At 46.3% G+C, this 18,465-nt stretch overlaps 1 protein-coding gene across 18 annotated transcripts in view; it reads right to left on the reverse strand.

The window, feature by feature from the left end:
• The window catches only part of LOC132380947 (sushi, von Willebrand factor type A, EGF and pentraxin domain-containing protein 1-like), an 81,575-nt gene that overhangs the window by 30,817 nt on the left and 32,293 nt on the right, over positions 1-18,465 (reverse strand). For 12 of the 18 annotated variants that reach the window (XM_059949952.1, XM_059949942.1, XM_059949941.1 and 9 more), the window contains 3 exons: positions 14,388-14,555; positions 9,322-9,492; positions 4,257-4,427 (listed from right to left, as the gene is read on the reverse strand). In XM_059949952.1, coding sequence (XP_059805935.1) covers positions 4,257-4,427; positions 9,322-9,492; positions 14,388-14,555 — 510 coding nt within the window. The remainder of the gene's footprint in view (positions 1-4,256; positions 4,428-9,321; positions 9,493-14,387; positions 14,556-18,465) is intronic. The other 6 variants (XM_059949950.1, XM_059949939.1, XM_059949943.1 and 3 more) reach the window with 4 other exon arrangements.

Raw genomic sequence — 18,465 nt, forward strand, 5'->3', positions numbered from 1 at the left:
GTAGTCTCTTGATCAGTCAAGATATTACCTTTGTCATTGGGATAATTCTCCTTAGTGCACCAGGGATTAGATGTTAAACTCTGAGAGGGATTTGGAGCACAGGAAAACTGTTTTGGTCCCCAATACATCTCCTTGACAACGCCAGAAGGCTCAGTATGTCAAGTCAGGTCGAGTTTAATGCCATTTAACTACATACACATATTCTGGCAAACGAGCCATTTCTCTGAACCAGGGTGTAAAACACAGTGGTACACATATCACACAATAACTTTTGAAAGTAAGGGACGCTGGATGGATGTGTGAATCATTGATAATACTAAGGGCCTGCAAACTCAGCGCTCCTGACTAAAACCCCCCGATAGATGGTAGGGAGACCCCTGTGATACTCTCAGCCATTCCCACAGTCCTTTGTAGGGATTTGCAGTCTGATGCTCAGCTGATCCCATACCAGATAGAGATGCAACTTGGCAGGACACTCCTGATGTCCAATGTCTCACCCACTGCCTCGAAGTTTCAAAGAATGTATACAGAATACAACCTGACTTTCATCCTCCCGCAGTTTTGCATCCTATCAATGTCCCACTGGAACCTCTGACAGCCCACCACACTATCCACAACACCTCCAACCTTTGTGTCATCAGCAAACTTACTAACCCATCCCTCCGCTTCCTCATTCAGCACATTTATAAATATCACAAAGAGTAAGCTTCCCAGAACAGAGCTTCCCAGAGCTTCCTGAGGCACACCCCTATTCACTGACCTCCATGCAGAATATGAATATGACCCATCCACAACCACTCTGGATCTACAAAGCAATGTCCCCTTGGATCCCATGCCTCCTGACTTTCTCAATAAGCCTTGCATGGGGTACCTTATCAAATGTCTTGTTGAAATCAATATACACTACACAATACTGTTCTTCTTTCATCAATGTGTTTAGTCACAACCTCAAAAATTTCAATCAGGCTCGTAAGGCACGACTTGCCCTTCACAAAGCCATGCGGACTACTCATAGTCATATTATACCTCAACAAATGTTCATAATACCTCCATCTCAACATCTTCTCCATCACCTTACCAACCACTGAGGTAAGATTCACTGGTCTACAATTTCCTGGGCTATCTCTACTCCCTTTCTTGAATAAAGGAACAACATCCGCAACCCTGCAATCCTCCGGAACATCTCCTGTCCCCATCGAAGCTGTAAAGTTCATCGCCAGAGGCTCAGCAATCTCCTCCCTCACCTCCCACATCTCCCACAGCAGCCTGGGTTACATTTCGTCCGGTCCCGGCAACTTATCTAACTTGATGCTTTCCAAAAGCTCCAGCACATCCTCTTTCTTAATATCTACATGCTCAAGCTTTTCAGTCTGCTGCAAGTCATCACTACAATCACTAAGATCCTTTTCCGTTGTGAATAATTTCCTTCTTAAGCTCCTTCTTAGTAGCCTTATAATCTTCTAGATCTCTAACATTACCTAGCTCTCTGAACCTTTTGTAAGCTTTTCTTTTCTTCTTGACTAGATTTATTACAGCCTTTGTACACCACGGTTCCTGTGCCCGACCATAACTTCACTGTCTCATTGGAACGTACCTATCCAGAGCTCGACACAAATATGCCCTGAATATTTGACACGTTTCTTCTGTACTTTTCCCTGAGAACAACTGTTTCCAATTTAAGCCTCCAATTTTCTGCCTAATAGCTTCATAATTCCCCTTATTCCAATTAAACACTCTTGTAACTTGTCCATTCCCATTTCTCCAATATCATTGTAAAGGAGATAGAATTACGATCACTATCTCCAAAAAGCTCTCCCATTGAGAGATCTGACACCAGACCAGGTTCATTTCCCAAAACCAAATCAAGTACAGCCTCTCCTCTTGTAGACTTATCTACGTACTGTGTCAAGAAACCTTCCTGAACACACCTAACAAACTCCACCCCATCTAAACCCCTTGATCTCGGGAGATGCCAATCGATATTTGGGAAATTAAAATCTCCCATCATGAACACTCTGTTATTATTACACCTTTCCAGGATCTGTTTCCCTATCTGCTCCTCAATATCACTGTTACTATTAGGCAGCCTATAAAAAACACCCAGTAAAGTTATTGACCCCTTCCTGTTCCTAACCTCCACCCACAGAGACTCCGTAGACAATCCCTCAATGGCGTCCACCTTTTCTGCAGCCATGACACCATCTCTGATCAACACTGCCACACCCCCACCTCTTCTGCCTGCCTCCCTTCCTTTATGAAACATGTAAATCTCAGCACAAACTAACTATTCCTGTCCTTGGGCCATCCAAGTCTCTGTAATGGCCACCACATCATATCTCCAAGTACTGATCCACGCTCTAAGCTCATCTGCTTTGTTCACATTACTCCTTGCATTAAAAGATACATCTCAAGCCTTTGGTCTGAGTGCATCCCTTCTCTATCACCTGCTTATCCTCCTCCTCCCACTGTCTATAAGCTTTCTCTATTTCTGAGACAACCTCCTCTTCCCCAGTCTCTTCAGTTTGGTTCCTACCTCCCAACAATTGTAGTTTAAACTCTCCCTAGCAAACCTCCCCGCCAGGATATTAGTCCTCCTGGGATTCAAGTGCAACCCGTTCTTTTTGTACGGGTCACACCTGCCCCAAAAGAGATCCCAATGATTCAGAAATCTGAATCTCTGCCCCCTGCACCAATCCCTCAACGACACATTTATCCCCCACCTCATCCTATTCCAATTCTCACTATCGCGTGCCACAGGCAGTAATCCCGAGATTACTACCTTTGCGGTCCTGTTTCTCAACTTCCTTCCTAACTCCCTGTAGTCTTTTCTCAGGACCTCTTCCCTTTTCCAACCTATGTCATTGGTACCAATATGTACCACGATCTCTGTGTATTCTCCCTCCCACTGCAGGATATCTTGGACGTGATCTGAAACATCCGGACCCTGGCACCTGAGAGGGAAACGACCATCCGAGTTTCTTTCCTGCGTCCACAGAATTGCGTGTCGGACCACTTAACTATAGAGTCCCCTATCACTACTTCCTTCCTCTTCCCTTCCCTACATTTCTGAGCCACAGGGCCAGACTCTGTGCCAGAGGCACGGCCACTGCAGCTTCCCCCAGGTAGGTCGCTCCCCCGAACGGTAGTCAAACAGGAGTACTTATTGTCAATGGGTACAGCCACAGGGGTATTCCCTCATACCTGACTCTTCCCCTTCCCCCTCCTGAAGTTCATCTGCACTGTGTTCAGTATTATATTCCATGTTTTTGACCTAATTGACATTGGCCAATAAGAAAGCCTCACCCGATAACCACACCCTCTAAACCAGACAGCATCCTGGTAAACCTCTTTGGCACTCTCTCCAAAGCCTCAACATCCTTCCTATAGTGGGGCGACCAGAACCACATGCAATAGTCCAGATGTGGCCTGACCAGGCTTTTATAAAGTTGGAAGATTTTTCAACTCAATCCCTCGACTAATAAAACTAACCATTCCATAAACCCTTCTTAACTTCCCTATCCACTTGAGTAGCCACTTTCAAGAAGCTATGAGCTTGGATTCCAAGATCTCTCTGCCCAGAAAGAAAACTGTTAGGGATCTTGTCCTTAACACTGTACTGTCTCCTTGCATTTGCCTTCCTGAGGAGCAACACCTCACATTTATCTGGGTTAATCTCCACCTTCCAATTAACCATGGACCCCATTAAGCTTCTCAATTAGCCTCCCATGAGGGACTTTGTCAAATGCATGAGTAAAATCTGTGTAGACAACATCCACTGCCCTACACCCCCATCGCCACCGTCAACCACCAGGCAATTCCTGCCTTATGGCATTTGGACAGGTGTTGGGAGCAGGCAAGTCCATGAGATTGGGGCCGAATACCAGCGAGTTGCATTAGTGTAGAGAGTCTAACAGTGAGACCATTCCCAACAGTTACTCCTAGTGGACACACCCAGTGGTCACGCTGATGGTCATGTCCAGCAATTACCGAGACAAATCTTGACATACAAGTTTGATCCTGAGAAACTTAGGACACTCCTCAAAGCATCCTGTCAGCTGCAGGGAGCTGTTACAATCCCTCCCCCAAACTCCCAGCAACTCCTACCCTTTCCTTTTTCAACAGGTGCTGGATTCAAGAAGATCGAAGGGATTCGGATAGAAAGTCAACAATGGGGATTAGTGTAGAGAGACTGACAGTGGGCTCAGACCAGGTGTGCTACAGAGACCTTTCTTCCTGTACAAAGCCTTGACCATCACCTGTACTGCTTGGAGGTGGGTGACTCCAGGCCCCGGTACCCATCCTGTGAGTAGTCGCTTGATCGGTCACGATATTACCTTCGCCATTGGGATGATCCTCCTTGTCCACGAGCATCCGCTCCTCTCCCTCAGTCACAGTGCCATTGTTGATTGACGGTGGATCCTTTATTTCTGTAAAACACAGAGTGGAACTGTCACCACCAGTGGTTACAGGCAGTAGTTACAGTGGAGGTGAGACAAGTCTCCATCTACCCTGAAACTGACCGAGAGCAAACTGATTTATGATGGTCACTTGGAGTGTTCATTCCACCCGGTCACTCTCAGTGGTCACTCCCCAAGGTCAATTCCACCAATCACTCTCAGCTATCCCTTCCAGTGGTCATTCCCAGATGTTAATCCCAGCAGTCATTCCCGGAGAACATTCCCAACAGTTATTCCTAGTGGACAATCGCAGTGGTCACGCTGATGGTCATGTCCAGCAATTACCGAGACAACTCTTGACATCCAAGTTTGATCCTGAGAAACAGGATACTCCTCAAAGCATCCTGTCAGCTGCAGGGAGCTGTTACAATCCCTCTCCCCAACTCCCAGCAACTCCTAGCCGTTCCCTTTTCAACAGGTGCTGGGATTAAGAAGATCGAAGGGATTCGGACCGAATGTCAACAATGGGGATATTGTTAGTATAGAGAGTCTGACAGTGGGCTTGGACCAGGTGTGCTACGGAGACCTTTCTTCCTGTACAAAGCCTTGACAATCACCTGTACGGCTTGGAGGTGGGTGACTCCAGGCCCCGGTACCCATCTGGTGAGTAGTCTCTTGATCAGTCAAGATATTACCTTTGTCATTGGGATAATTCTCCTTAGTGCACCAGGGATTAGATGTTAAACTCTGAGAGGGATTTGGAGCACAGGAAAACTGTTTTGGTCCCCAATACATCTCCTTGACAACGCCAGAAGGCTCAGTATGTCAAGTCAGGTCGAGTTTAATGCCATTTAACTACATACACATATTCTGGCAAACGAGCCATTTCTCTGAACCAGGGTGTAAAACACAGTGGTACACGTATCACACAATAACTTTTGAAAGTAAGGGACGCTGGATGGATGTGTGAATCATTGATAATACTAAGGGCCCTGCAAACTCAGCGCTCCTGACTAAAACCCCCCGATAGATGGTAGGGAGACCCCTGTGATACTCTCAGCCATTCCCACAGTCCTTTGTAGGGATTTGCAGTCTGATGCTCAGCTGATCCCATACCAGATAGAGATGCAACTTGGCAGGACACTCCTGATGTCCAATGTCTCACCCACTGCCTCGAAGTTTCAAAGAATGTATACAGAATACAACCTGACTTTCATCCTCCCGCAGTTTTGCATCCTATCAATGTCCCACTGGAACCTCTGACAGCCCACCACACTATCCACAACACCTCCAACCTTTGTGTCATCAGCAAACTTACTAACCCATCCCTCCGCTTCCTCATTCAGCACATTTATAAATATCACAAAGAGTAAGCTTCCCAGAACAGAGCTTCCCAGAGCTTCCTGAGGCACACCCCTAGTCACTGACCTCCATGCAGAATATGAATATGACCCATCCACAACCACTCTGGATCTACAAAGCAATGTCCCCTTGGATCCCATGCCTCCTGACTTTCTCAATAAGCCTTGCATGGGGTACCTTATCAAATGTCTTGTTGAAATCAATATACACTACACAATACTGTTCTTCTTTCATCAATGTGTTTAGTCACAACCTCAAAAATTTCAATCAGGCTCGTAAGGCACGACTTGCCCTTCACAAAGCCATGCGGACTACTCATAGTCATATTATACCTCAACAAATGTTCATAATACCTCCATCTCAACATCTTCTCCATCACCTTACCAACCACTGAGGTAAGATTCACTGGTCTACAATTTCCTGGGCTATCTCTACTCCCTTTCTTGAATAAAGGAACAACATCCGCAACCCTGCAATCCTCCGGAACATCTCCTGTCCCCATCGAAGCTGTAAAGTTCATCGCCAGAGGCTCAGCAATCTCCTCCCTCACCTCCCACATCTCCCACAGCAGCCTGGGTTACATTTCGTCCGGTCCCGGCAACTTATCTAACTTGATGCTTTCCAAAAGCTCCAGCACATCCTCTTTCTTAATATCTACATGCTCAAGCTTTTCAGTCTGCTGCAAGTCATCACTACAATCACTAAGATCCTTTTCCGTTGTGAATAATTTCCTTCTTAAGCTCCTTCTTAGTAGCCTTATAATCTTCTAGATCTCTAACATTACCTAGCTCTCTGAACCTTTTGTAAGCTTTTCTTTTCTTCTTGACTAGATTTATTACAGCCTTTGTACACCACGGTTCCTGTGCCCGACCATAACTTCACTGTCTCATTGGAACGTACCTATCCAGAGCTCGACACAAATATGCCCTGAATATTTGACACGTTTCTTCTGTACTTTTCCCTGAGAACAACTGTTTCCAATTTAAGCCTCCAATTTTCTGCCTAATAGCTTCATAATTCCCCTTATTCCAATTAAACACTCTTGTAACTTGTCCATTCCCATTTCTCCAATATCATTGTAAAGGAGATAGAATTACGATCACTATCTCCAAAAAGCTCTCCCATTGAGAGATCTGACACCAGACCAGGTTCATTTCCCAAAACCAAATCAAGTACAGCCTCTCCTCTTGTAGACTTATCTACGTACTGTGTCAAGAAACCTTCCTGAACACACCTAACAAACTCCACCCCATCTAAACCCCTTGATCTCGGGAGATGCCAATCGATATTTGGGAAATTAAAATCTCCCATCATGAACACTCTGTTATTATTACACCTTTCCAGGATCTGTTTCCCTATCTGCTCCTCAATATCACTGTTACTATTAGGCAGCCTATAAAAAACACCCAGTAAAGTTATTGACCCCTTCCTGTTCCTAACCTCCACCCACAGAGACTCCGTAGACAATCCCTCAATGGCGTCCACCTTTTCTGCAGCCATGACACCATCTCTGATCAACACTGCCACACCCCCACCTCTTCTGCCTGCCTCCCTTCCTTTATGAAACATGTAAATCTCAGCACAAACTAACTATTCCTGTCCTTGGGCCATCCAAGTCTCTGTAATGGCCACCACATCATATCTCCAAGTACTGATCCACGCTCTAAGCTCATCTGCTTTGTTCACATTACTCCTTGCATTAAAAGATACATCTCAAGCCTTTGGTCTGAGTGCATCCCTTCTCTATCACCTGCTTATCCTCCTCCTCCCACTGTCTATAAGCTTTCTCTATTTCTGAGACAACCTCCTCTTCCCCAGTCTCTTCAGTTTGGTTCCTACCTCCCAACAATTGTAGTTTAAACTCTCCCTAGCAAACCTCCCCGCCAGGATATTGGTCCCCCTGGGATTCAAGTGCAACCCGTTCTTTTTGTACGGGTCACACCTGCCCCAAAAGAGATCCCAATGATTCAGAAATCTGAATCTCTGCCCCCTGCACCAATCCCTCAACGACACATTTATCCCCCACCTCATCGTATTCCAATTCTCACTATCGCGTGCCACAGGCAGTAATCCCGAGATTACTACCTTTGCGGTCCTGTTTCTCAACTTCCTTCCTAACTCCCTGTAGTCTTTTCTCAGGACCTCTTCCCTTTTCCAACCTATGTCATTGGTACCAATATGTACCACGATCTCTGTGTATTCTCCCTCCCACTGCAGGATATCTTGGACGTGATCTGAAACATCCGGACCCTGGCACCTGAGAGGGAAACGACCATCCGAGTTTCTTTCCTGCGTCCACAGAATTGCGTGTCGGACCACTTAACTATAGAGTCCCCTATCACTACTTCCTTCCTCTTCCCTTCCCTACATTTCTGAGCCACAGGGCCAGACTCTGTGCCAGAGGCACGGCCACTGCAGCTTCCCACAGGTAGGTCGCTCCCCCGAACGGTAGTCAAACAGGAGTACTTATTGTCAATGGGTACAGCCACAGGGGTATTCCCTCATACCTGACTCTTCCCCTTCCCCCTCCTGAAGTTCATCTGCACTGTGTTCAGTATTATATTCCATGTTTTTGACCTAATTGACATTGGCCAATAAGAAAGCCTCACCCGATAACCACACCCTCTAAACCAGACAGCATCCTGGTAAACCTCTTTGGCACTCTCTCCAAAGCCTCAACATCCTTCCTATAGTGGGGCGACCAGAACCACATGCAATAGTCCAGATGTGGCCTGACCAGGCTTTTATAAAGTTGGAAGATTTTTCAACTCAATCCCTCGACTAATAAAACTAACCATTCCATAAACCCTTCTTAACTTCCCTATCCACTTGAGTAGCCACTTTCAAGAAGCTATGAGCTTGGATTCCAAGATCTCTCTGCCCAGAAAGAAAACTGTTAGGGATCTTGTCCTTAACACTGTACTGTCTCCTTGCATTTGCCTTCCTGAGGAGCAACACCTCACATTTATCTGGGTTAATCTCCACCTTCCAATTAACCATGGACCCCATTAAGCTTCTCAATTAGCCTCCCATGAGGGACTTTGTCAAATGCATGAGTAAAATCTGTGTAGACAACATCCACTGCCCTACACCCCCATCGCCACCGTCAACCACCAGGCAATTCCTGCCTTATGGCATTTGGACAGGTGTTGGGAGCAGGCAAGTCCATGAGATTGGGGCCGAATACCAGCGAGTTGCATTAGTGTAGAGAGTCTAACAGTGAGACCATTCCCAACAGTTACTCCTAGTGGACACACCCAGTGGTCACGCTGATGGTCATGTCCAGCAATTACCGAGACAAATCTTGACATACAAGTTTGATCCTGAGAAACTTAGGACACTCCTCAAAGCATCCTGTCAGCTGCAGGGAGCTGTTACAATCCCTCCCCCAAACTCCCAGCAACTCCTACCCTTTCCTTTTTCAACAGGTGCTGGATTCAAGAAGATCGAAGGGATTCGGATAGAAAGTCAACAATGGGGATTAGTGTAGAGAGACTGACAGTGGGCTCAGACCAGGTGTGCTACAGAGACCTTTCTTCCTGTACAAAGCCTTGACCATCACCTGTACTGCTTGGAGGTGGGTGACTCCAGGCCCCGGTACCCATCCTGTGAGTAGTCGCTTGATCGGTCACGATATTACCTTCGCCATTGGGATGATCCTCCTTGTCCACGAGCATCCGCTCCTCTCCCTCAGTCACAGTGCCATTGTTGATTGACGGTGGATCCTTTATTTCTGTAAAACACAGAGTGGAACTGTCATCACCAGTGGTTACAGGCAGTAGTTACAGTGGAGGTGAGACAAGTCTCCATCTACCCTGAAACTGACCGAGAGCAAACTGATTTATGATGGTCACTTGGAGTGTTCATTCCAGCCGGTCACTCTCAGTGGTCACTCCCCAAGGTCAATTCCACCAATCACTCTCAGCTATCCCTTCCAGTGGTCATTCCCAGATGTTAATCCCAGCAGTCATTCCCGGAGAACATTCCCAACAGTTATTCCTAGTGGACAATCGCAGTGGTCACGCTGATGGTCATGTCCAGCAATTACCGAGACAACTCTTGACATCCAAGTTTGATCCTGAGAAACAGGATACTCCTCAAAGCATCCTGTCAGCTGCAGGGAGCTGTTACAATCCCTCTCCCCAACTCCCAGCAACTCCTAGCCGTTCCCTTTTCAACAGGTGCTGGGATTAAGAAGATCGAAGGGATTCGGACCGAATGTCAACAATGGGGATATTGTTAGTATAGAGAGTCTGACAGTGGGCTTGGACCAGGTGTGCTACGGAGACCTTTCTTCCTGTACAAAGCCTTGACAATCACCTGTACGGCTTGGAGGTGGGTGACTCCAGGCCCCGGTACCCATCTGGTGAGTAGTCTCTTGATCAGTCAAGATATTACCTTTGTCATTGGGATAATTCTCCTTAGTGCACCAGGGATTAGATGTTAAACTCTGAGAGGGATTTGGAGCACAGGAAAACTGTTTTGGTCCCCAATACATCTCCTTGACAACGCCAGAAGGCTCAGTATGTCAAGTCAGGTCGAGTTTAATGCCATTTAACTACATACACATATTCTGGCAAACGAGCCATTTCTCTGAACCAGGGTGTAAAACACAGTGGTACACGTATCACACAATAACTTTTGAAAGTAAGGGACGCTGGATGGATGTGTGAATCATTGATAATACTAAGGGCCCTGCAAACTCAGCGCTCCTGACTAAAACCCCCCGATAGATGGTAGGGAGACCCCTGTGATACTCTCAGCCATTCCCACAGTCCTTTGTAGGGATTTGCAGTCTGATGCTCAGCTGATCCCATACCAGATAGAGATGCAACTTGGCAGGACACTCCTGATGTCCAATGTCTCACCCACTGCCTCGAAGTTTCAAAGAATGTATACAGAATACAACCTGACTTTCATCCTCCCGCAGTTTTGCATCCTATCAATGTCCCACTGGAACCTCTGACAGCCCACCACACTATCCACAACACCTCCAACCTTTGTGTCATCAGCAAACTTACTAACCCATCCCTCCGCTTCCTCATTCAGCACATTTATAAATATCACAAAGAGTAAGCTTCCCAGAACAGAGCTTCCCAGAGCTTCCTGAGGCACACCCCTAGTCACTGACCTCCATGCAGAATATGAATATGACCCATCCACAACCACTCTGGATCTACAAAGCAATGTCCCCTTGGATCCCATGCCTCCTGACTTTCTCAATAAGCCTTGCATGGGGTACCTTATCAAATGTCTTGTTGAAATCAATATACACTACACAATACTGTTCTTCTTTCATCAATGTGTTTAGTCACAACCTCAAAAATTTCAATCAGGCTCGTAAGGCACGACTTGCCCTTCACAAAGCCATGCGGACTACTCATAGTCATATTATACCTCAACAAATGTTCATAATACCTCCATCTCAGCATCTTCTCCATCACCTTACCAACCACTGAGGTAAGATTCACTGGTCTATAATTTCCTGGGCTATCTCTACTCCCTTTCTTGAATAAAGGAACAACATCCACAACCCTGCAATCCTCCGGAACATCTCCTGTCCCCATCGAAGCTGTAAAGTTCATCGCCAGAGGCTCAGCAATCTCCTCCCTCACCTCCCACATCTCCCACAGCAGCCTGGGTTACATTTCGTCCGGTCCCGGCAACTTATCTAACTTGATGCTTTCCAAAAGCTCCAGCACATCCTCTTTCTTAATATCTACATGCTCAAGCTTTTCAGTCTGCTGCAAGTCATCACTACAATCACTAAGATCCTTTTCCGTTGTGAATAATTTCCTTCTTAAGCTCCTTCTTAGTAGCCTTATAATCTTCTAGATCTCTAACATTACCTAGCTCTCTGAACCTTTTGTAAGCTTTTCTTTTCTTCTTGACTAGATTTATTACAGCCTTTGTACACCACGGTTCCTGTGCCCGACCATAACTTCACTGTCTCATTGGAACGTACCTATCCAGAGCTCGACACAAATATGCCCTGAATATTTGACACGTTTCTTCTGTACTTTTCCCTGAGAACAACTGTTTCCAATTTAAGCCTCCAATTTTCTGCCTAATAGCTTCATAATTCCCCTTATTCCAATTAAACACTCTTGTAACTTGTCCATTCCCATTTCTCCAATATCATTGTAAAGGAGATAGAATTACGATCACTATCTCCAAAAAGCTCTCCCATTGAGAGATCTGACACCAGACCAGGTTCATTTCCCAAAACCAAATCAAGTACAGCCTCTCCTCTTGTAGACTTATCTACGTACTGTGTCAAGAAACCTTCCTGAACACACCTAACAAACTCCACCCCATCTAAACCCCTTGATCTCGGGAGATGCCAATCGATATTTGGGAAATTAAAATCTCCCATCATGAACACTCTGTTATTATTACACCTTTCCAGGATCTGTTTCCCTATCTGCTCCTCAATATCACTGTTACTATTAGGCAGCCTACAAAAAACACCCAGTAAAGTTATTGACCCCTTCCTGTTCCTAACCTCCACCCACAGAGACTCCGTAGACAATCCCTCAATGGCGTCCACCTTTTCTGCAGCCATGACACCATCTCTGATCAACACTGCCACACCCCCACCTCCTCTGCCTGCCTCCCTTCCTTTATGAAACATGTAAATCTCAGCACAAACTAACTATTCCTGTCCTTGGGCCATCCAAGTCTCTGTAATGGCCACCACATCATATCTCCAAGTACTGATCCACGCTCTAAGCTCATCTGCTTTGTTCACATTACTCCTTGCATTAAAAGATACATCTCAAGCCTTTGGTCTGAGTGCATCCCTTCTCTATCACCTGCTTATCCTCCTCCTCCCACTGTCTATAAGCTTTCTCTATTTCTGAGACAACCTCCTCTTCCCCAGTCTCTTCAGTTTGGTTCCTACCTCCCAACAACTGTAGTTTAAACTCTCCCTAGCAAACCTCCCCGCCAGGATATTAGTCCTCCTGGGATTCAAGTGCAACCCGTTCTTTTTGTACGGGTCACACCTGCCCCAAAAGAGATCCCAATGATTCAGAAATCTGAATCTCTGCCCCCTGCACCAATCCCTCAACGACACATTTATCCCCCACCTCATCGTATTCCAATTCTCACTATCGCGTGCCACAGGCAGTAATCCCGAGATTACTACCTTTGCGGTCCTGTTTCTCAACTTCCTTCCTAACTCCCTGTAGTCTTTTCTCAGGACCTCTTCCCTTTTCCAACCTATGTCATTGGTACCAATATGTACCACGATCTCTGTGTATTCTCCCTCCCACTGCAGGATATCTTGGACGTGATCTGAAACATCCGGACCCTGGCACCTGAGAGGGAAACGACCATCCGAATTTCTTTCCTGCGTCCACAGAATTGCGTGTCGGACCACTTAACTATAGAGTCCCCTATCACTACTTCCTTCCTCTTCCCTTCCCTACATTTCTGAGCCACAGGGCCAGACTCTGTGCCAGAGGCACGGCCACTGCAGCTTCCCCCAGGTAGGTCGCTCCCCCCGAACGGTAGTCAAACAGGAGTACTTATTGTCAATGGGTACAGCCACAGGGGTATTCCCTCATACCTGACTCTTCCCCTTCCCCCTCCTGAAGTTCATCTGCACTGTGTTCAGTATTATATTCCATGTTTTTGACCTAATTGACATTGGCCAATAAGAAAGCCTCACCCGATAACCACACCCTCTAAACCAGACAGCATCCTGGTAAACCTCTTTGGCACTCTCTCCAAAGCCTCAACATCCTTCCTATAGTGGGGCGACCAGAACCACATGCAATAGTCCAGATGTGGCCTGACCAGGCTTTTATAAAGTTGGAAGATTTTTCAACTCAATCCCTCGACTAATAAAACTAACCATTCCATAAACCCTTCTTAACTTCCCTATCCACTTGAGTAGCCACTTTCAAGAAGCTATGAGCTTGGATTCCAAGATCTCTCTGCCCAGAAAAAAAACTGTTAGGGATCTTGTCCTTAACACTGTACTGTCTCCTTGCATTTGCCTTCCTGAGGAGCAACACCTCACATTTATCTGGGTTAATCTCCACCTTCCAATTAACCATGGACCCCATTAAGCTTCTCAATTAGCCTCCCATGAGGGACTTTGTCAAATGCATGAGTAAAATCTGTGTAGACAACATCCACTGCCCTACACCCCCATCGCCACCGTCAACCACCAGGCAATTCCTGCCTTATGGCATTTGGACAGGTGTTGGGAGCAGGCAAGTCCATGAGATTGGGGCCGAATACCAGCGAGTTGCATTAGTGTAGAGAGTCTAACAGTGAGACCATTCCCAACAGTTACTCCTAGTGGACACACCCAGTGGTCACGCTGATAGTCATGTCCAGCAATTACCGAGACAAATCTTGACATACAAGTTTGATCCTGAGAAACTTAGGACACTCCTCAAAGCATCCTGTCAGCTGCAGGGAGCTGTTACAATCCCTCCCCCAAACTCCCAGCAACTCCTACCCTTTCCTTTTTCAACAGGTGCTGGATTCAAGAAGATCGAAGGGATTCGGATAGAAAGTCAACAATGGGGATTAGTGTAGAGAGACTGACAGTGGGCTTTGACCAGGTGTGCTACAGAGACCTTTCTTCCTGTACAAAGCCTTGACCATCACCTGTACTGCTTGGAGGTGGGTGACTCCAGGCCCCGGTACCCATCCGGTGAGTAGTCGCTTGATCGGTCACGATATTACCGCCATTTGGATGATCCTCCTTGTCCTCGTGCATCCGCTCCTCTCCCTCAGACACAGTGCCATTGTTGATTGACGGTGGATCCTCTATTTCTGTAAAACAGAGAGTGGAACTGTCATCACCAGTGGTTACAGGCAGTAGTTACAGTGGAGGTGAGACAAGTCTCCATCTACCCTGAAACTGACCGAGAGCAAACTGATTTATGATGGTCACTTGGAGTGTTCATTCCACCCGGTCACTCTCAGTGGTCACTCCCCAAGGTCAATTCCACCAATCACTCTCAGCTATCCCTTCCAGTGATCAATCCCAGATGTTAATCCCAGCAGTCATTCCCGGAGAACATTCCCAACAGTTATTCCTAGTGGACAATCGCAGTGGTCACGCTGATGGTCATGTCCAGCAATTACCGAGACAACTCTTGACATCCAAGTTTGATCCTGAGAAACAGGATACTCCTCAAAGCATCCTGTCAGCTGCAGGGAGCTGTTACAATCCCTCTCCCCAACTCCCAGCAACTCCTAGCCGTTCCCTTTTCAACAGGTGCTGGGATTAAGAAGATCGAAGGGATTCGGACCGAATGTCAACAATGGGGGTATTGTTAGTATAGAGAGTCTGACAGTGGGCTTGGACCAGGTGTGCTACGGAGACCTTTCTTCCTGTACAAAGCCTTGAAAATCACCTGTACGGCTTGGAGGTGGGTGACTGCAGGCCCCGGTACCCATCCGGTGAGTAGTCTCTTGATCGGTCAAGATATTACCTTTGTCATTGGGATAATTCTCCTTAGTGCACCAGGGATTAGATGTTAAACTCTGAGAGGGATTTGGAGCACAGGAAAACTGTTTTGGTCCCCAATACATCTCCTTGACAACGCCAGAAGGCTCAGTATGTCAAGTCAGGTCGAGTTTAATGCAATTAACTACATACACATATTCTGGCAAACGAGCCATTTCTCTGAACCAGGGTGTAAAACACAGTGGTACACGTATCACACAATAACTTTTGAAAGTAAGGGACGCTGGATGGATGTGTGGGATCATTGATAATACTAAGGGCCCTGCAAACTCAGCGCTCCTGACTAAAACCCCCCGATAGATGGTAGGGAGACCCCTGTGATACTCTCAGCCATTCCCACAGTCCTTTGTAGGGATTTGCAGTCCGATGCTCAGCTGATCCCATACCAGATAGAGATGCAACTTGGCAGGACACTCCTGATGTCCAATGTCTCACCCACTGCCTCGAAGTTTCAAAGAATGTATACAGAATACAACCTGACTTTCATCCTCCCGCAGTTTTGCATCCTATCAATGTCCCACTGGAACCTCTGACAGCCCACCACACTATCCACAACACCTCCAACCTTTGTGTCATCAGCAAACTTACTAACCCATCCCTCCGCTTCCTCATTCAGCACATTTATAAATATCACGAAGAGTAAGCTTCCCAGAACAGAGCTTCCCAGAGCTTCCTGAGGCACACCCCTAGTCACTGACCTCCATGCAGAATATGAATATGACCCATCCACAACCACTCTGGATCTACAAAGCAATGTCCCCTTGGATCCCATGCCTCCTGACTTTCTCAATAAGCCTTGCATGGGGTACCTTATCAAATGTCTTGTTGAAATCAATATATACTACACAATACTGTTCTTCTTTCATCAATGTGTTTAGTCACAACCTCAAAAATTTCAATCAGGCTCGTAAGGCACGACCTGCCCTTCACAAAGCCATGCGGACTACTCCTAGTCATATTATGCCTCACCAAATGTTCATAATACCTCCATCTCAGCATCTTCTCCATCACCTTACCAACCACTGAGGTAAGATTCACTGGTCTATAATTTCCTGGGCTATCTCTACTCCCTTTCTTGAATAAAGGAACAACATCCGCAACCCTGCAATCCTCCGGAACATCTCCTGTCCCCATCGATGTTGTAAAGTTCATCGCCAGAGGCTCAGCAATCTCCTCCCTCACCTCCCACATCTCCCACAGCAGCCTGGGTTACATTTCGTCCGGTCCCGGCAACTTATCTAACTTGATGCTTTCCAAAAGCTCCAGCGCATCCTCTTTCTTAATATCTACATGCTCAAGCTTTTCAGTCTGCTGCAAGTCATCACTACAATCACTAAGATCCTTTTCCATTGTGAATAATTTCCTTCTTAAGCTCCTTCTTAGTAGCCTTATAATCTTCTAGATCTCTAACATTACCTAGCTCTCTGAACCTTTTGTAAGCTTTTCTTTTCTTCTTGACTAGATTTATTACAGCCTTTGTACACCACGGTTCCTGTGCCCGACCATAACTTCACTGTCTCATTGGAACGTACCTATCCAGAGCTCGACACAAATATGCCCTGAATATTTGACACGTTTCTTCTGTACTTTTCCCTGAGAACAACTGTTTCCAATTTAAGCCTCCAATTTTCTGCCTAATAGCTTCATAATTCCCCTTATTCCAATTAAACACTCTTGTAACTTGTCCATTCCCATTTCTCCAATATCATTGTAAAGGAGATAGAATTACGATCACTATCTCCAAAAAGCTCTCCCATTGAGAGATCTGACACCAGACCAGGTTCATTTCCCAAAACCAAATCAAGTACAGCCTCTCCTCTTGTAGACTTATCTACGTACTGTGTCAAGAAACCTTCCTGAACACACCTAACAAACTCCACCCCATCTAAACCCCTTGATCTCGGGAGATGCCAATCGATATTTGGGAAATTAAAATCTCCCATCATGAACACTCTGTTATTATTACACCTTTCCAGGATCTGTTTCCCTATCTGCTCCTCAATATCACTGTTACTATTAGGCAGCCTATAAAAAACACCCAGTAAAGTTATTGACCCCTTCCTGTTCCTAACCTCCACCCACAGAGACTCCGTAGACAATCCCTCAATGGCGTCCACCTTTTCTGCAGCCATGACACCATCTCTGATCAACACTGCCACACCCCCACCTCTTCTGCCTGCCTCCCTTCCTTTATGAAACATGTAAATCTCAGCACAAACTAACTATTCCTGTCCTTGGGCCATCCAAGTCTCTGTAATGGCCACCACATCATATCTCCAAGTACTGATCCATGCTCTAAGCTCATCTGCTTTGTTCACATTACTCCTTGCATTAAAAGATACATCTCAAGCCTTTGGTCTGAGTGCGTCCCTTCTCTATCACCTGCTTATCCTCCTTCTCCCACTGTCTATAAGCTTTCTCTATTTCTGAGACAACCTCCTCTTCCCCAGTCTCTTCAGTTTGGTTCCTACCTCCCAACAACTGTAGTTTAAACTCTCCCTAGCAAACCTCCCTGCCAGGATATTGGTCCCCCTGGGATTCAAATGCAACCTGTTCTTTTTGTACGGGTCACACCTGCCCCAAAAGAGGTCCCAATGATTCAGAAATCTGAATCTCTGCCCCCTGCACCAATCCCTCAACGACACATTTATCCCCCAAATCCTATTCCAATTCTCACTGTCGCGTGCCACAGGCAGTAATCCTGAGATTACTACCTTTGCGGTCCTGTTTCTCAACTTCCTTCCTAACTCCCTGTAGTCTTTTTTCAGGACCTCTTCCCTTTTCCAACCTATGTCATTGGTACCAATATGTACCACGATCTCTGTGTATTCTCCCTCCCACTGCAGGATATCTTGGACGTGATCTGAAACATCCGGACCCTGGCACCTGAGAGGGAAACGACCATCCGAGTTTCTTTCCTGCGTCCACAGAATCACCTGTCTGACCCCAGACTATGGAATCCCCTATCACTACTTCCTTCCTCTTCCCTTCCCTACATTTCTGAGCCACAGGGCCAGACTCTGTGCCAGAGGTACGACCACTGCCACTTCCCCCAGGTAGGTCGCTCCCCCGAACGGTAGTCAAACAGGAGTACTTATTGTCAATGGGTACAGCCACAGGGGTATTCCCTCATACCTGACACTTCCCCTTCCCCCTCCTGAAGTTCATCTGCACTGTGTTCAGTATTATATTCCATGTTTTTGACCTAAT

Source organism: Hypanus sabinus, chromosome 25 (genome assembly GCF_030144855.1).
Source record: "Hypanus sabinus isolate sHypSab1 chromosome 25, sHypSab1.hap1, whole genome shotgun sequence".
Lineage (NCBI taxonomy): Eukaryota > Metazoa > Chordata > Chondrichthyes > Myliobatiformes > Dasyatidae > Hypanus > Hypanus sabinus.